This window comes from Dermacentor albipictus, chromosome 2, assembly GCF_038994185.2.
Source record: "Dermacentor albipictus isolate Rhodes 1998 colony chromosome 2, USDA_Dalb.pri_finalv2, whole genome shotgun sequence".
NCBI classification, from domain to species: domain Eukaryota; kingdom Metazoa; phylum Arthropoda; class Arachnida; order Ixodida; family Ixodidae; genus Dermacentor; species Dermacentor albipictus.
In genome coordinates, this window is record NC_091822.1 from 80021446 (window position 1) to 80038477 (window position 17032).

The 17032-nt window shown below is 45.4% G+C and overlaps 1 protein-coding gene across 4 annotated transcripts in view; it reads right to left on the reverse strand.

The window, feature by feature from the left end:
- Positions 1-17032, reverse strand: part of ssh (Protein phosphatase Slingshot) — a 420346-nt gene that overhangs the window by 6773 nt on the left and 396541 nt on the right. For all 4 annotated transcript variants that reach the window (XM_065424416.2, XM_065424412.2, XM_065424413.2 and 1 more), the window contains 3 exons: positions 11109-11255; positions 7450-7650; positions 5639-5970 (listed from right to left, as the gene is read on the reverse strand). In XM_065424416.2, coding sequence (XP_065280488.1) covers positions 5639-5970; positions 7450-7650; positions 11109-11255 — 680 coding nt within the window. The remainder of the gene's footprint in view (positions 1-5638; positions 5971-7449; positions 7651-11108; positions 11256-17032) is intronic.

Consider the following 17032-nt stretch of genomic DNA (forward strand, 5'->3'; position numbering starts at 1 on the left):
GGGTTCTTTAACATGCACCTAAATCTAAGTACACGGGTGTTTTCGCATTTTGCCCCCATCTAAATGCGGCCGCCATGGCCGGGATTCGATTCCGCGACCTCCATGTTCAGCAGCCCCACACCATAGCCACTGAGCAACCACGGCGGGTCTCAAGGGCCTAGAGGCATGTGCTAAACTAAACAACTATCATAGCAGCATCCTCTGGAAAGAGGATGTGCCACGAATTTAATAGGCTTATGACATGTAGGACAACATCACTCAAGAAAGCGAGGACTGGTTTGGTCTTAAAAAGCGGTTTCTCACCAAGAAACATAGCTGGATGAAGAGGGACACAATAGCGGTATGCAAGAGGAAAATGTTTCTTCCCGTCTCTTTTGGCTTCCCAACACTCCAGGGAGATGTGGAGGATGGTCAGTCTTTCACCACATCTACCACAGGTTGGAGGCTTGTCACTAGTCAAGAGAAAGTTACGAGTGCCAAATGTGTGTCCTATTTTAAGTCTAGTGAATAGGACATCTGTTCTTCGTGTTTTCGTAGTTGGGGGCCAGCAACCTAACTTCGGCTTAATCATGTGAAGCTTATTGCTTGTTTCAGCGTCCCACAAGCGTTGCCAGTGGCTTTGCAATTTGCTTCGTAGGAAAGGCTTCATGTCTATGGCAGGGACAGCAGCAGAACGAATACCTTGCGATGCTATTGATTTGGCGATTTTGTTGGCAAGCACATTACCTTCAATTCCTCTATGGCCAGGAACCCAGCATATCACTACATGTCTACACGATAAATAAATGTTGTACAAGATTGAGCAAAGTTCAATAAAAACAGGGTTTGTATGCTTTTATAAGGACATTAACACTTTTAGAAGACTTAAAAAATATTTGAATATTATTGCTCTGTCAAGCTTTAATTTCTTTATATATTTTACTGCAGACAGTACTGCATAGGTTTCTGCAGTGAAAATACTTGTTAGGGGGTTCAATACATCAGATTTAGAAAAAGAGGGACCAACAGCAGCATAAGATGTGCCAGCATGTGACTGACGCGTCTGTGTAAAATTCAGAGCACAAGTAGTTCGACTAAAGTTCATGGAAATACACAGCAATTTCGAGCTCAGGAGCGTGCTTTGTGACCTCAAGAAAGGATACATCACAATCTATCACCTGCCACCCCCAGGGTGGTAATAGCTTAGCTGGAGGCATTAGGCGATGTTCGAGAATTGGGACATCCATTTCTTCGCTAAGTTCTCTCAAGTCGCTAACGATTGTGGAACACGGATTAGGTTGCATTTTGAGAAAGCAGGTGAAGCTGATGTATGTTCTCTAAAGGTGCAGTGACCGCTCATCTGACTCTACGTGTACACTTTCGACAGGGCTTGTTCTAAACGCGCCAGTGGCCAGGTGGTTACGCAGATTGTGATTGGGATGTAGAAACTTTAGTGTGCTCGGGGCAGCAGAGTGATATAGCACTACACCATAGTCCAATCGTCGTGATCGAATTAGGCTCCTGTGAAGATTCAATAAACACTTCCTATTGCTACCCCATGTTGTGTGGGGTAGGATTTTGAGTAAGTTTATTGCTTTTAGACATTTTGTTTTAAGATATTTTATGCGTTGAATGAATGTAAGCCTGGAGTTAAGTATAACACCTAGAAATTTGTGCTCTTTGCTCACAGGTATTTGTTGCCTATACATTTCGACAGGGATCTGCAGCAAGCTTGTTCTTTCTGGTGAAAAGAACACAAACTTTCGTTGGGGTTCACATTGAACCTGTTTTTGTCTGCCCACTTATAAACATTGTTCAAGCACTGTTGTACTTGTCTCTCACAGACTGTTAGGTTGCAGGATTTGAAACCTATTTGCATTTCGTCTATGTAGAGGGAATATAAACTAGCTAGTGGTAATGATGTAAGAACCACTTTCATCCTAACTACAAAGAGCATGCAACTGAGTACGCCTCCCTGGGGTACCCCTGTGTCCTGTATGAATGTACGCGACAGTGCATTACCTATTCTTACAAGGAATGTACGGCTGTGTAGGTAGCTTTCTATAAAGTTTAACATATTGCCGCGGATGCCCAGCGCTAACAGGTAGCGCGGGACTCCATAACGCCAAGATTCCATAACGCCATAACGCCACAACGCTAAACACGGATAAGAAGGATTGTTTATGTGCGAAGGCATCGCGAATGTTTGCTTCGATGCGCACGATATGGTCAGTTGTGGATCGTCCTTCTCTAAAATCAGATGGACATCAATCAAGAATTTTGTTTGACTCAAGGAAGTATAAAAGGCGACAGTTTATCATTTTTTAAAAAAGTTTACAAGTGCAACTTCTGAGAGTGACTGGGCGGTAACTTGTATCTAATGTGGGGTCTTTGCCTTGTTTCATAACCAGAACGACAACGGCTTCTTGTCATGCAGTAGGGAGGTACCCTGCAGCGCATATAGCGTTGAAAAGTGCGAGTGGCGTTATTTGAGCATCACTGGGGAGGCATTTCATCATGTCGTACATGATCCTGTCAGGTCCAGGTGCAGAGCTCTGACACGCAGTCAAGGAGGCTCTCAACTTGGCAATTTAGAAGGCAGATTATAAGGTCCATTCTGTCTGCATTTGCGTTCGATGGCCTTGTGTTCTGGTACTTGTTTGTGCTTTAGGAATGCCTCAGAATAATGACCAGAACTCGAAACACGCTGAAAGTGTTCGCCAAGAGCATCAGTTTGGTCTTTCAATCTGTTCTCTTCAACGTTCACTAAGGGCAACGGATGAATTTCTTGTCCCTTTAGCCTTCTCAGCCTGTCCCATCCTTTAGCTTGTAGAGCATACGAATTTATGCCCGAGAGAAACCACTGCCAGCTCGCCCTCTTTGCATATTGTCGCGTCCTTCATCTCTGGGATTTACCTGTTTAAATTTTAGATTTTTGGCCGTAAGACATTCAAGTAGTTTGCCCCAAGCTTTATTGTCTCCTCTGTGCCTTTCTACAATCATAATTCCACCAGGGGACCCATCTTTTGAATGAAGTGCCCCTTGTTTGTGGAATGAACTTTTCAGCAGTGCCAATGATAAAAGCGGTAAAGTATGAAACAGACTGCTCTATACTAATATTATCTATAAGTCTTGTGATAAATAGGTGAATTCCTTAAAACATTCCCAATCAGCTGAGGCCAGTTTCCAGCGAGGGAAGTGCAGAGGGAAGTGAAGTTGGTTTACTAAGTTCAGCGTTACTGGGAAGTGATCACTTCCAAATGAATGTTTAATCACACCCCATTCTAAATCAGGGAAGATAGAAGCGGAGCTGATCGACAGGTCTATTGAAGAGTATGAATTATGATGTGGATTATAATATGTTGGTTCTTTCTTATTGAAGAAGCACACATCGGAAGTTAAAAGGAAGTTTTCGATGAGTCGAGCTCTCACGTCACATTGCGAGTCGCCCCACATTGTGTTATAAGCATTAAAATCTCCGAGTACGTAAGGCTCGGGAAGCTGATCGATGAGGTTATAAAAATCTGTTTTTTCGAGACGATGGTTCGGGGGTATATAAATGGAACATACAGTGACCAATTTATAAAAAAGAATGGACCGAACTGACACTGCCTCAAGGGGCATCTGAAGGGTGACGTACGATGTCTGAAGGGGGAAGGCAAGTTACAGACTTGTCGGCTACTATGGCTTCACCGCCGGTGAAGCCATAACGTTCTTTTCAAAAGATTCTGTAATTATGAAGAAAATTTGTGTTCGTAGGTTTCAAATGTGTCTCTTGAACAAATAGCAACTTTGGGTTGTGTTTGTGTAGTAGTTCTACAATGTCGTCGAGGATATGAAGAAGTCCTCTGACATTCTATTGTAGTATTTCTGTTTCTATTATGATAAATGTGTCTGGTGCTGTGTGTTGAAGATATGGAGATTAGCTCACGGGCCCTTTCGAGGCATCATGATGCGAGGTTTGTCTTTTTTTTTTTTTGAAGCGATAGCAAGAATTCCATCGGCGGTGGTGGCCCCATCTGGCTGGTTGTTGGTCCAAACACCCGGCATTGGCTCAACCCCAAGATCCCCTTTTCCCCGGACACGACTAAGCCGCACACAGTTAGACACAGGAGGGTCCAGCCCTCGTGTGCTCGGGTACGTGGTGTCGCAACAGACCAAACGCTTGCCGACGCAGACGCCCCTGCGGGCGACTCTCACTTGTCCCTTGACATTGTTTCTTTCACATGGCTCTCGCGTCTCTTGTAATCCAGCTTCTCTGCCCAGCTAAGTGCCGGCGGCAGTCGGTGTGATCGTAGGTTACCTAGTATGAGAGATGGCACGAGTGTTGCGCTACTAACGCCACCTGATGGTGGAGTTACTTGGGCATAAAGACCTGTTTGGCTAGGGGCCGGCGAGTTGCATGGATGGTTCGCACACGGCTGCAGACATGTTTCACGGGACCGTCTCGAGAAATGCTTCAGAGCAGGGCCCTGGGATGGACGAATGCAACCGTTCACGTGTGACCGTACATGCAAATGAGTAGGCATTCGTGTCTAGTGTGAGGGCGAACATAGTTGTTGAATATCCTGTTGCAGTCAGTCAGACTTCCTCAATTTGTCGTGCACCCATCGGCAAGTTCTATGGGTAATAATAATTCGGCTGGCTAAATTGCTGTATAAAAGGCGCATTAAATGCCCTTGTAATTGTCTGCAGTACTCTGTTGCCGTTCTTTTGTCCCAAGAGCATGTTTGTGACTCCACAAGTTGATACCTCTGCAGCTGCCTTTATTTGTCTGCTCGTGTCCAGCGACGACCATTGTATGAAATCAGAGTATTGCAGTGCTTCTAGCATATTCAAGAAATGCTGATAACTGAAGTGATCAGCTTATGCCAGAAGAATAAATTTACACATGCACTCTTTATTCCTTTCATGATCTTCCACCGGCTGTTATGTTGGCGTAGGCTTAACAGGGGATAACAAACACAACCACACCGTCCAGCAATCAAAGTTGGCCTGGAGAGTGGTGAACATTTACAGTTAAAACTTTGTTAAAACAATACATTTTTCACGAGTATTTTAGACACTAGAGAGCATTTTTTCAGTTAGGTAGGGGGCACACAATGCTATTTACAAAATGAAGATCCCGAAGGCTGCGAGTTCTACGAGCAGCCAGTCAACAACAGTGGGACCTTCAGACAAAAGACACTGGCCCAAGTTACCTTCTGGAGAAAAAAATAAATGTAATAGTGAACTTGTGTTGCGCAACTAATCCTGACCCATAGAAATGCATGGGTGCCAGCGAGGACCTTCAGTCCAGATCAAATTACCTGAAAAACTTTCTTAACCAGATCCAAATTAACAAGCCTACTACAGTATGCAGATTTTTGTGGTTTATCTTCTTCACCACAAAATTGTTGGCTGGATAAACTTTGTTAATTATTTATTAAATACTTCTTTCTTTCAACCCTTTTGTGTTTAGAAACAGCACTTAATTTTCTACAAGTTATAATGCTGCATAGTATACTAAAGCATTGTCTATAACGACGAATGCTTTTCTAAGAATCTTGAAAAAGAATGATACCTTCCTGCAGTAACAAAAGAGTTAAAAGAATGTCAGCAAACATGCTGCATATCTAAATCACGCGGAAGTCGAGAAAGGCAGAGAGGCACCAATTACCATGGCAGGGGGTGGGCATGCACTCAGAGTTGTTGTTGCTGTTGTTGGCAGCAAAGAACACCTCGGAGGCGAGATCATCTGGGGACCACGACTTTGGCCGGCTCACACTACCAGGGACCAGCAGGCTGTTGGAGGCACTGCCACGACTGCCACCGATTCTCGCCACGTTGTTGGCGTCGGCTGGGCTGCCACGACCTCCACCGCTGCTTCCCATGGCGAGTGCCTGAGAGGCTGCTGCTCGACACTCGCGCCTGCCTCCCCCACGGTCAGGCTGCTCGTCCTTAAGGTTGGTTTCAGACTTTGAGCGCCAGATACTGTTGTGCCGCTGTTTGCTGCACAAAGATAAAAGAAGGGAAGAGTGGCATTAGCACTGGTGTCCTGCAGCATCATCAAGCTGCACTATTGGACCAATGGCAAATGAGAAAGAATCCTTGTAGGGGCGCACAAATTTTTGAAACTTTAAATATGGATAATATCATAATTTCAATGTTCATATTCCATTGAAAAACCATACCATTAGATCACTTTTGAATATTAAGAACTAACGAAGTATTTGAGAGTGCACTGCTGGGCACAAATTTTGTTTCCCATGGTTATTGTCGGCAGCGTGATGGATGTGGGGCCTTTGACAATAAAGAGATCATGGGGGGCGAGGCAGTACCAACAGTGGACTACGCTTTAGTTGGCTGGATGACTACTTTCTGAAGTCGTCGTCTCATCACATAGGTGATCATTTTTTGATCATGGTAAAAGAATGTTTAAATGACCACTGATAATGTGTTCATTATTTTTTAGTACTATACAACATTCCTACTCATAAATGGTTCAGTAGATAGCACAGTTCACAAATGCAGAATGCTGCTCGATATGACATCATTACATTGTCATCATTATCGCACCAATCCTGCTTTTTTTCCCCCTCTCTTTCTTCCTTTGGTGCTAAATTTGGTGGGGTTGGAGACATTCAAAAGACAGCAATTGCTTGGATTTTATTCAGTCATCAACATTTGTTTTAGTATCAAGACTTACAAGAGTAGCTCTGAAATGTTGTTTCTCCTGTTACAGGGATGGCAGTGTCCTGGCTCGCTCTACGAAAACTTAACTGGACCAAATAAGTGTCTGTCACCAACTTTGTTGTGGAGATAATTTTGATGCATTAAGGTTATCGGGTACTGGTGGATAATGAGTGAAACTTTGTTGTGCCAAAAATTTCATTGAACCGGCTTTCATTATGCAGAGATTCAACTGTATAATTACCTACCCTTCCTTATTGCCACTGATTACAAATGTTTAAAAGCTTTCAACCAATGAAAGGTGATGAATTCCAAGTGTCACATGAATGCAGTGAAGTGACACAGATGTGTGAGCACACTTACATTCTGCTATAAACACTACACAAAAAATTTGCAAGCACACATCTCTCCATAGCTCCTATGGCATTATTGATATGCCAGATCCTATGCTCGAAAAAGGCACAAGAGAGGGCCTCCTGCACTGAGAGTGATGTGGCAGGCTAGCGTGCGAGAAAAGCTCACATGCACGCACATAATGCATGCAGATATGTGCATGCATTAAATCTTGCCATTGTTGTTCTAGTGGTGGCATACAAACTGTACTAAGACGTCCGCTTGCAATTGATATCATGTGCCGCCACCTTTTCTGCAAGCTCCAGTAGACATTCACTTAATCTACCATCATGAAAGACAATGCACTCATGCAATGTATGCATAGGAGGGGACGAAATCAGGTTTACATCTTTACACTTGCTGTCCCAGTGGCCAAGTTAGGAAGCAAGCGCTGTGGTGATTTACCTTGCGTGCAGGATGCCCTGGTATGTCTCGAGCTGTTTGAGGAACCCCGAATTTGGCTTGATGCAGCTGCGGCGGGTCTTGACGAAGTCAAGGGCCTGCCGGAGGTCCCAGCCATAGGCCTTCATCACATATGCAATGACCACCGATGCCGAACGGCTGATGCCCATCTTGCAGTGCACCAACACTTTGGAGCCCTGCTCTCTGCAGGGAATCGGTGGAGACAGCCAACACTGTTGAGGCCTGCAGCTCATATTTCCCACACTTGAATTGTGCAGCAAGATACAAACACACCTTCTCCAAGAATATTAAGTCATCGCTTTGGTGACAGTGATTGTGCCCACAGTTAAACTGCATGCCAAGTTATCTGGTGCCCTACATATGATCACACTAATGAAATACACCGAAACAGCTGACCAACACGTTGCTGCATCCACAACACCATTTCTGGAGCAAAGAGACAGTCCCAAGGTAGACAAACCTTACTAGCAATGTTCTTATACGTCTTATCTGCTAAGTTTCAAGTTTCACCTGCAGCACAGGGCTATCCAGCAGTGACACAAACATGGGAGTTCCTGTGAAATGCAGATCATAAATACTGAAACACAGAACATGTGCCGTGCAGTGAGACAGAGAGAGAAAGAGAGAGAAAGAGAGAGAAAGAGAGAGACCATTGGCAACAAGGTGGTAAATGCAAGAGTATTAGCACAATGTTGCACCTCTGAGGTCCTGGATCCTTGATTGAAACTACATTAACCATATTACTAGGTGTCGTTCAGGAGCTCAAAAACACACACGTACACATGCATGCACGGATGCGCTCCTCTAAGCTTTCCCATACCACATACCTGCACCCAGCTTCCTACACTTCCCACACTACCCCCCCCCCCCACACTATTTTATGCTTTGACAGTACTAACGTTAACACATTAACCCTTTCAGGGTCAATGATGCAAGTATACAGCACCGCGAACAAGTCCGAAATGATTGGTGCCGTATATTTACGGTGCCATCTGTATGTTTAAAACAAGCGCCAATTTCCAAATTTTTTCTTTTCTGGCATGTGCTGCCACTATGTGGGAATACAGGGTATTTTTTTTCTCGTGCCTCCCTCTCTCGGTTTTCGTTGCATGGTTTGTTTTTGAGCTAGTTTGCTCTGGCGCGCATATATACTATCACTCACTCTTTGGCGCATGCACGGGTGGGTGGTGGTTTGGGTTTTGTTGCGCAGGTAGTTTCAGCTTCTTGCGCTCGCAAAACTGATGGCTATCTCATTACTAATTGCTTAAAGGGCAATCGCCTGTTTCTCGCTCGTTTAGTGCTCACAGAGGTGCGCATAGGAAGGATGCCGCCGTACATGCGTTTCCTTTTCTTGTCTATTTTGGAGACTCGCAAAAACTGATTGCCTCTGGTTGGTGATAAGATGGACATTAGTGTAAGTGTCATACTTTATGCTTTTTTGACGGGCACACAACCACACAGTTTTCTTGAGTGCACTCACCTATGCAGTTCGATTATGCTATGGATGTAAATATTAGTGTAAGAGCAGGAACATTTCAGACTTGCAAAACATTCTCGTGTGCACATTTTCTAAGCCTTATGTGTATAACAATGAATCAAATTTTTAATTCTTATAAGTTTATTTCCTCTTTTAATTGTTGTTACTCATGAATAAACAGTACATATATACGAAAGCAAAACATTTTTTTCTCACTTTACAGTCACCCTAGAAAAATTACAGTAAATTTTTTTCGAGATAGGTCCCTAAAAAGGATTGGAATCTGCAATAAAAAAATATCAACCCTGGGCGGTCCCATATGGCGAAAAAAATCGAACCTGAAAGGGTTAAAAAAGGAAGTGAGGCTGGGGATATAAACGTGACATGAACTCTTCGATCTGGAATGAGGGGTAATGTCACTTGCAAACCATAGTTGAAGCAATGGGAGGGGGCCCCTGCCACAATGGAGGTGGCTCACAACATCTTATTGTTGCCTTGAAACATTTGATCTGCTTCTATCTCCACCATTCCTTAATTTAAATTAAAATGTGGGGTTTTACGTACCAAAACCACAATCTTATTACGAGGCATGCCGAAGTAAGGGCTCCAAAATTAATTTAGATCACCGGAGGTTCTTTGATTCTTTAGCCCTCAATCTCAAGCTGTAATCAGCATGGGAGGTTGCACCAATATCGCGAATGAGAAGTCGCACTTGTTCAGCTTAATGTTGTGCTGCTCCCAGTGCCAAAGATAAGCTACGCTTGGCATTGAGGGAAAGCAGCCCTCAACAGAACATATTTTTTATTTTTGTGTTTATTCTAACCAGAAACCGATCAAGTTATGTATTTTCAGAAGCAGAATGACATCAAAAAAGATTATGACCACATATAGAATTTCGGAAATTTACTATGTTTTTTCAGAATTCATTTGAGGGTTAAAGGGTGTCAAGAATGGCGAGCTGTGAAAGAAGATTGCCACACAGTTACGACAGGGCGACACGACGCGCACCTCTCCCTCTCCGTCGCTGCAGCTGGGAGGCGTTCAAAGAAGCGGCCTTTGCGCTGGAATCCGCCGCCTTACTCCAGCCCCTTCGACATTGTGACGGAACTAGTTCGGTGTGTGAACAATGATTCCGGAGTTCCCCAACGCGGAGCTGATTTGACACGCATGGACAAGCTGCCGTGGGGACGACGTATTTTGGAGCGTCTCACGCTTCGGCCTAGCACGGAACAACGAGCGACCCTCGATCGGCGCCGATAGTTTCCCGGAACGGCACCCCGCGCGGTTGCCTCTGTGTACAGAGCGCGGTTGCCTTTGTGTACGTAAACTGGTCTGCAGAGCAGCGGCGAGTTGGTGATGAGTAAACGAACGGTCGCCGCGTCGTAGGACCGGCGCATCGAGTGTATAAAAACTGTGGTTGTGCGAATGCTGAACACTTCTCTTGAGCAGTCATGTTAGACTGAGTCACTTCTCTCATGCAGTCATGTTGGACTGATACTCTTTTTCTCAAGCAGTCATGTTAGACTGAGTTAATTTCTGTAAATAAACCCCTTTTCCTCGTTCTCGATGAGAAATAGTTCTTCACTTCATCAACGATCTCAGCGTAAATAAGTTGGACGACGGCATGGGCCAGCTACCTTCGAATTCATGCCGTACTCCAATCTTGGCAAAGGACCACGGACGATGGGATTGAGCCCCCAATCCTGACAAGGGTCAATGAATTTTGGGTATTTGATTTATGTGCCAAAACCACGATTTGATTATGAGGCACGCTGTAGTAGGGGACTGCAGATTAATTTTGACCACCTGGGGATGTTTTAACGTGCTCCCAATGCATGGCACATGGGTGTTTTTGCATTTCACCTTCATCGAAATGTGGCCGCCACGGCCACGATTTGATCCCGCGACCTCATGCTAGCACAAGACCATAGCCGCTAAGCCACCGTGGCAGGTCTCCACTATTATTAAATTCTTTTGATGAATTAGTGCAGTACAATGATGTCTGGTACGCACTGTACAACTTGCAGAAAAAACGAAAATTTATGACAGGCCTTGTGAAGATTAAGCTCTTCGTTTGCAATTGAATGTTCCTCTTTAAATATAAACACTGTGTGAAACATGAAGACAACAGATGCGGGAAAGCAGACGCTTGAAGAAAACTTACTTGGCTTGCGCAATATACTTGTAGGTCTTATCCCAGTGCTTGAGCATTTCTGTCGTCTCATCATCATAGACACGAATGTTGAAGTAGTCGAACAGGCCCGGATAGAAGTTGTCAATTTCTCGAGTAACATTGAGGATGTGGCCAACCCTGCAAAACACCATTCGCAAAGAGAACATAAGTCATCCAAGGCAACAAATAGTTTTTTGAACCCTTACAATGTGACATGTTTCAAAGGAACTGAATTATCAAAGCACTCCTCAGTTACTATGCACGTTGCTGCTTCTGTGTGCCTTCTACTTAGCAAATGGCAAGTAAGCTTCTAGTTTTCACTAAGTAAGACTGTTCTGCTGACTTAATGTTGGTTCACCTTGTTAGGCATTTGCACTTCACCAAAGTCAACCAAAAATCTGAACTCCCCTGTCCTTTATTGTCCTATCTAAGCAGGCAGTAATGTCCTACGGTGTATAAATTGCAGCTAGAATGCATCAAATAACTGCATCAATTAAATGCAGAACAATACAGTAAAGATTTAAAAAATTTTTATTAATCTGACTTTCATGTCTTTTCAGACACATCTATTGACTGCCCCAGTTATGTATCTATAGCTACACAAAGCCATTGTGTAACTCTGCAAGTTGACACAATTAGCTTTCAGTGTGTCCACAACAGTGAACTTTGTAGTCTGTTGACTGGAATCACTTAGTTCTCACAATGGACAACCTCTCAGTGAGCCACATCTCAACAAGGTAGAATTGCTATTTTTTTCAATGTTCAGAAGCTTCCGGCCCAGACAGAGGCCTGACCTATGCAGTGGAAGTCTGACAGCTGCTCTGTCACATGTGTGCAGTGATTAAAATATCCAAGCCAGATGGGGTACACAGGAAGATGAAAATTTAAAGTGATTAAGAGTGGTTAAACAGGGAACGTCTGTTCCTTCCTTGTTCCACCACTGTTGATCCCTTGAACAAGAAAGGTCGCACATGGCTACCACCGCTAGCATCAAAATCAGCAAGCTGTAAAGAACGGCGAGTTGCGCAACAAGATTGCCACCTTGCCACCCGATTACGACAAGGGGTGCAAGACGCGCACCTCCCGCTCTCCGCCGCTGCAGCTGCGAGGCGTTCAAAGAAGCGACCTTTGCGCTGGAATCCGCCGCCTTCCTCCAGCCCCTTCGACATTGTGACGGGACGAGTTTGGTGTGGGGACAATGATTCCAGAGTTCCTCAACGCGGAGCTGATCTGACACGCCTGAAGAAGCTACCGCGGGAACGTCTTATTTTTGCGCTCTCACGGTTCTGCATGTTGCAAAACAACGAGCGACCCTCGAGCGGCGTCGATTTTCCGGAACGGCACCACCTTCAACGCCGTCGCTTGGGCTTCGGAATGTGTGTGCCTTTGTGTCTGTAAACTGGTCTTCAGAGCAGCTGCGAGTTGGTGATGTGTAAACGAACAGCCGCCGCGTCGTAGGACCGGCAGATCGAGTGTATAAAAACTGTGGTTGTGCGAATGTTGGACACACTTCTCTTGAGCAGTCATGTTAGACTGAGTCACTTCTCTCATGCAGTCCTGTTGGACTAATACTCTTTTCTCAAGCAGTCATGTTAGACTGAGTTAATTTCTGTAAATAAACCCCTTTTTCCTCGTTCTCGATGAGAAGCAGTTCTTCACTTCATCAACGATCTCAGCGTAAATAAGTTGGACGACGGCATGGGCCAGCTACCTTCGAATTCATGCCGTACTCCAATCTTGGCAAAGGACCACGGACGAAGGGATTGAGCCCCCAATCCTGACAACTGGCTGACAGCGGTGAGATGGACTTTGCGACATGGTGCTGTATCTGCGGTGAGTGCTTGGTTTTTGCTTTGACTCTCTAGGCTTCATTTTGTGGTTGTTCTGTTTAGAACAGTAGGGAAGCTAGATTGTTGTGTGTTAGCTAGGTTGTGTTTTCCTAGCTAGATTTAGAGAGCAGAATCAAGGCAGTAAAGCAGCAGTCATGGAGTTAAGGACACTGCTGAGAGACGAGTTGTTGATTGTTGGTGAGGAACTGGGCCTAGATGTACGCAAGGAAATGCTCAAATCGGAATTATTGGAGCTAATTTCCAATCAGGCCAGTGAGCAAGATATTGAAATGGGATTGGAACTTCTCAAAAAGAGAGAGAAACGGGAAAAAGAAAGAGAAGAACGGGACAGAGAAAACCGCGAGTTTCAGTTAAGGAAAATGCAACTTGAACTTGAAAGCAAACGTTTGGAGTTGCCTCAAGGAAGTGAAGGCGCTCTGGGTCGATCAAGTGAGGCAGAATCATACCGCATGGACAGGCTATTAAAGCCATTTGAGGTCGGGACCGACATAGGCTTGTTCCTAAGCAATTTTGAAAGGACTTGCGAGAAGATGAACTTCGGCCCGAGTACATGGCCACAGCGGTTGCTGTCTATGTTGCCGTGTGAGGCGGCGGAAGTAATCGCCAGACTAAGTGTGCAGGATGCATATGATTATGCGAAAGTTAAGGCTAGTCTCCTGAAGAAATACCGCCTTTCAGCCGAAGCTTTTCGGCAAAGGTTTAGGAGCACAGGCAAGAAAGATAGCGAGGGCTATCCGGAGTTTGCGTATAGCTTAAAGGCCAACCTAGTCGAGTGGCTTAAAAGCGCGGAAGCGTACGACAGCAGAGACATGATCATTGAATGCATGTGTCTAGAGCAGTTTTACAAAACCATCCCCCAAGCTGTGAAACTGTGGGTGCAAGACAGAGGTAATGTAAACACTGTGGAAAGGGCGGCTGAATTAGCCGAAGAGTACGCAACCCGTAGAAAATTGAACGCCGAGGAGGGAAACTGGGACGGTCGAAATGGACCGCGGAAACCATTTCCGTTCAAAAAGGGTGCGCAAACTAGACGATCCGAGCCTGTAGACATGGCGGAAAAGCCCGCAGAAAAGAGCGAGGAGAAACTTAACGGAGAAACCGCACAAGAACAGAAAAGAAAGTTCGGATCTTTTAGACCAATTCGCTGTTACAAATGCCACAAACTGGGACATATAGCTGTAAACTGCGAGAAGTCTAGCGTAGTTTTTTCCTACGTGGAGGAAAAAGATGAGAATATGGAACTTTTAAGTCCGTATCTCCACAACCTGCAAGTTAATGGAAAACCATGCCGAGTGCTAAGAGACAGTGCCGCCACGCTGGACATTGTCCATCCGTCTTACGTGATGGTAGAGGACTTCACCGGAGAAGTAGCATGGATAAAACAGGTTGTAGAAGAACACAGCGTGTGTCTGCCCATGGCCAAAGTCAAAATCAGTGGACCATTCGGGGAGCTAGAGACTGAGGCTGCAGTTTCCAAATTTTTGTCACTGCAGTATCCCTACATCTTTTCGAATCGCTCGAATCAGTTACTGCGTGACAGAGGGCTCAAACTGGGAGAGGGCATAGTACAGGCATTGACCAGAGGCCAAGCTCGTAAGATCGCGGCGCTTTCGGCTGAAAATGCTCAAGCTCCTACAGCTGAAGCAGAAAAGGGGATAGCTTCAATACCCGAATCCGAGCTAGGCCCGAGGGACAAAAGAACAGTTGAGGAGAGCCTGCCAGTTGACCAGCTCAATGAGAGCGTAGCACTAGAGTGTCAGAGTTCTAGCCTGCAGGAAGAGCATGCAGACGCGCTCACAAGCGAGACAGGGTCGTTATTATCACCGGCCTCAAAGAACTTTGATCAACTCTTACGCGTGGATAGAGAGTCACTGGCAGCTGAGCAAAAGAATGATGAGAGCTTAGCTAAATTACGTGACACAGCTAAAGAAGGCATTGCTAGGCGCAACATAACGATACATGAGAAAGGAGGATTGTTGTATCGGCATTACAGAGATCGAAAGGGTAGGATTTTAGATCAGTTAGTCATACCTACTAAGTATAGGGAGGACCTTTTGAGTCTTTGTCATGGAAATGGGTGGTCCGGCCACCTAGGCATAAACAAATCAAAGGAAAGATTGCTTATGGAATACTACTGGCCTGGCTGTTTCAAAGATGTAGAAAACTTTGTAAGATCATGCGACGCCTGCCAGCGTTCTGGTAAACCAGGAGAGACTTGGAAAGCCCCACTGAAGGTAGTGCCCTTAATAACAGAGCCTTTCAGACGACTTGTAATAGACACGGTAGGGCCTCTTCCAAAAACAAAATCAGGCTACAGGTACTTGTTTACCATGCTGTGTCCGGCCACCAAGTTTCCAGAAGCAATCCCTTTGAAAGAGCTCAGCTCCACTGAAGTAGTAGACGCGCTTTTGACAGTGTTTGCACGAGTTGGGTTTCCAGCCGAAATTCAGGCAGATCAAGGGTCAGTATTCACGAGCGCACTGACTTCCACATTCTTGCAAAAGTGCGGGGTAAAGTTAATACACAGTTCTGTCTATCACCCTCAGTCAAACAGTGTAGAGAGGTGGCATTCGGTGCTTAAGCGAGTTTTGCGTGCGCTCTGTTACGAGCACAAGGAGGACTGGGAGAACTGTCTGCCGGCAACTTTGTTTGCTTTGCGAACGGTTCCACATGAGGCAACAGGGTTCTCACCAGCAGAACTAGTGTATGGGAGGACACTCCGGTCTCCACTGAGAATGTTAAGAGAGATGTGGGAGGAAAGAGGGGAGAGTCCAACCGTGGTTGAATACGTGCTAAATTTACTGGAACGGCTAAGCGCAACCCAAGAACTAGTCGGAAAGAACATGGCACTAGCTCAAAAGAACGCCAAATTCTATTACGACAGGAATGCGAGGCTTCGTACGTTTAACGCCGGAGACCAGGTAATGATCCTCAAACCTTCAAGAAAGAACAAGCTTGAAGTTCACTGGGACGGGCCCGTTAAAGTGTTGCACAAACTTTCAGAAACTAACTATGCTTTGAGAATGCCCGGTCGCAGGAAGGAAGTGAGGATATATCACTGTAATTTGATGAAGCCGTATGTAGAGCGGAGCGGAGTCGTTAACTATACTGTCAAAGACCCGGATGGCATTGGTACCAAGTTTAAGGAGGATAGGGCAACCTCCAACTCTGAAATCGGCCTAGAAGAAGTAGTAGAACACTCGGTAAGCTCGCATGCTCTAAGACCCGAGCAGCTAGATGAGCTAAAAGGGGTGTTAGGGGAATATCTCGACAGATTCAGCGATCGGCCGGGTAGAACCAAACTGATAACGCATGAAATTGAGCTGACTTCTACCGAACCAGTTAGATCAAAACCTTACAGGGTGTCTCCAAGACAGAGAGAGATTATGGAGGCAGAGATACAGCGCATGCTAGAGTTGGGAGTTATTGAGCCCGCTGAGAGTGACTACACGTCACCGCTAATACTCGTAGAAACCCCTAACAAGGACCCTCGTCCGTGTGTTGACTACAGGAAGTTAAATGCGATCACTAGGGATCAGCTGTACCCGATACCCAACATTGAGGAACGAATTGAAAGAGTTAGCGCTGCTAAATACATTTCAACTATAGATCTCGTGCGGGGGTACTGGCAAGTTCCCCTTTCAGAAAGTGCCAGCCGCTATGCCGCATTCATCTCGCCTGTAGGCACTTTTCGCCCTCTCGCACTCAGCTTCGGGCTGAAGAACGCGCCGTTTAGCTTCTCTAAGTTAATGGATATTGTCCTAAAAGACTTGCAGGAGTTCGCCTTACCTTATCTTGATGATGTAGCCATTTTTTCGGACAGCTGGGAACAACACGTATCGCACCTCAAACAGGTGTTCTCACGGTTGAGGGAAGCCGGCTTAACGATGAAAGCGGAAAAGTGTAGGTTTGGTTGTTCGCAGGTTACTTATCTGGGCCATGTTGTTGGTCAGGGCATGAGACGGCCGGCTGAGCTGAAAATAGCTACGATTGGAGATTTTTCTCAGCCGCGCACGAAAACGGACGTTCGTTCATTTTTGGGACTTGTGGGGTACTATCAACGGT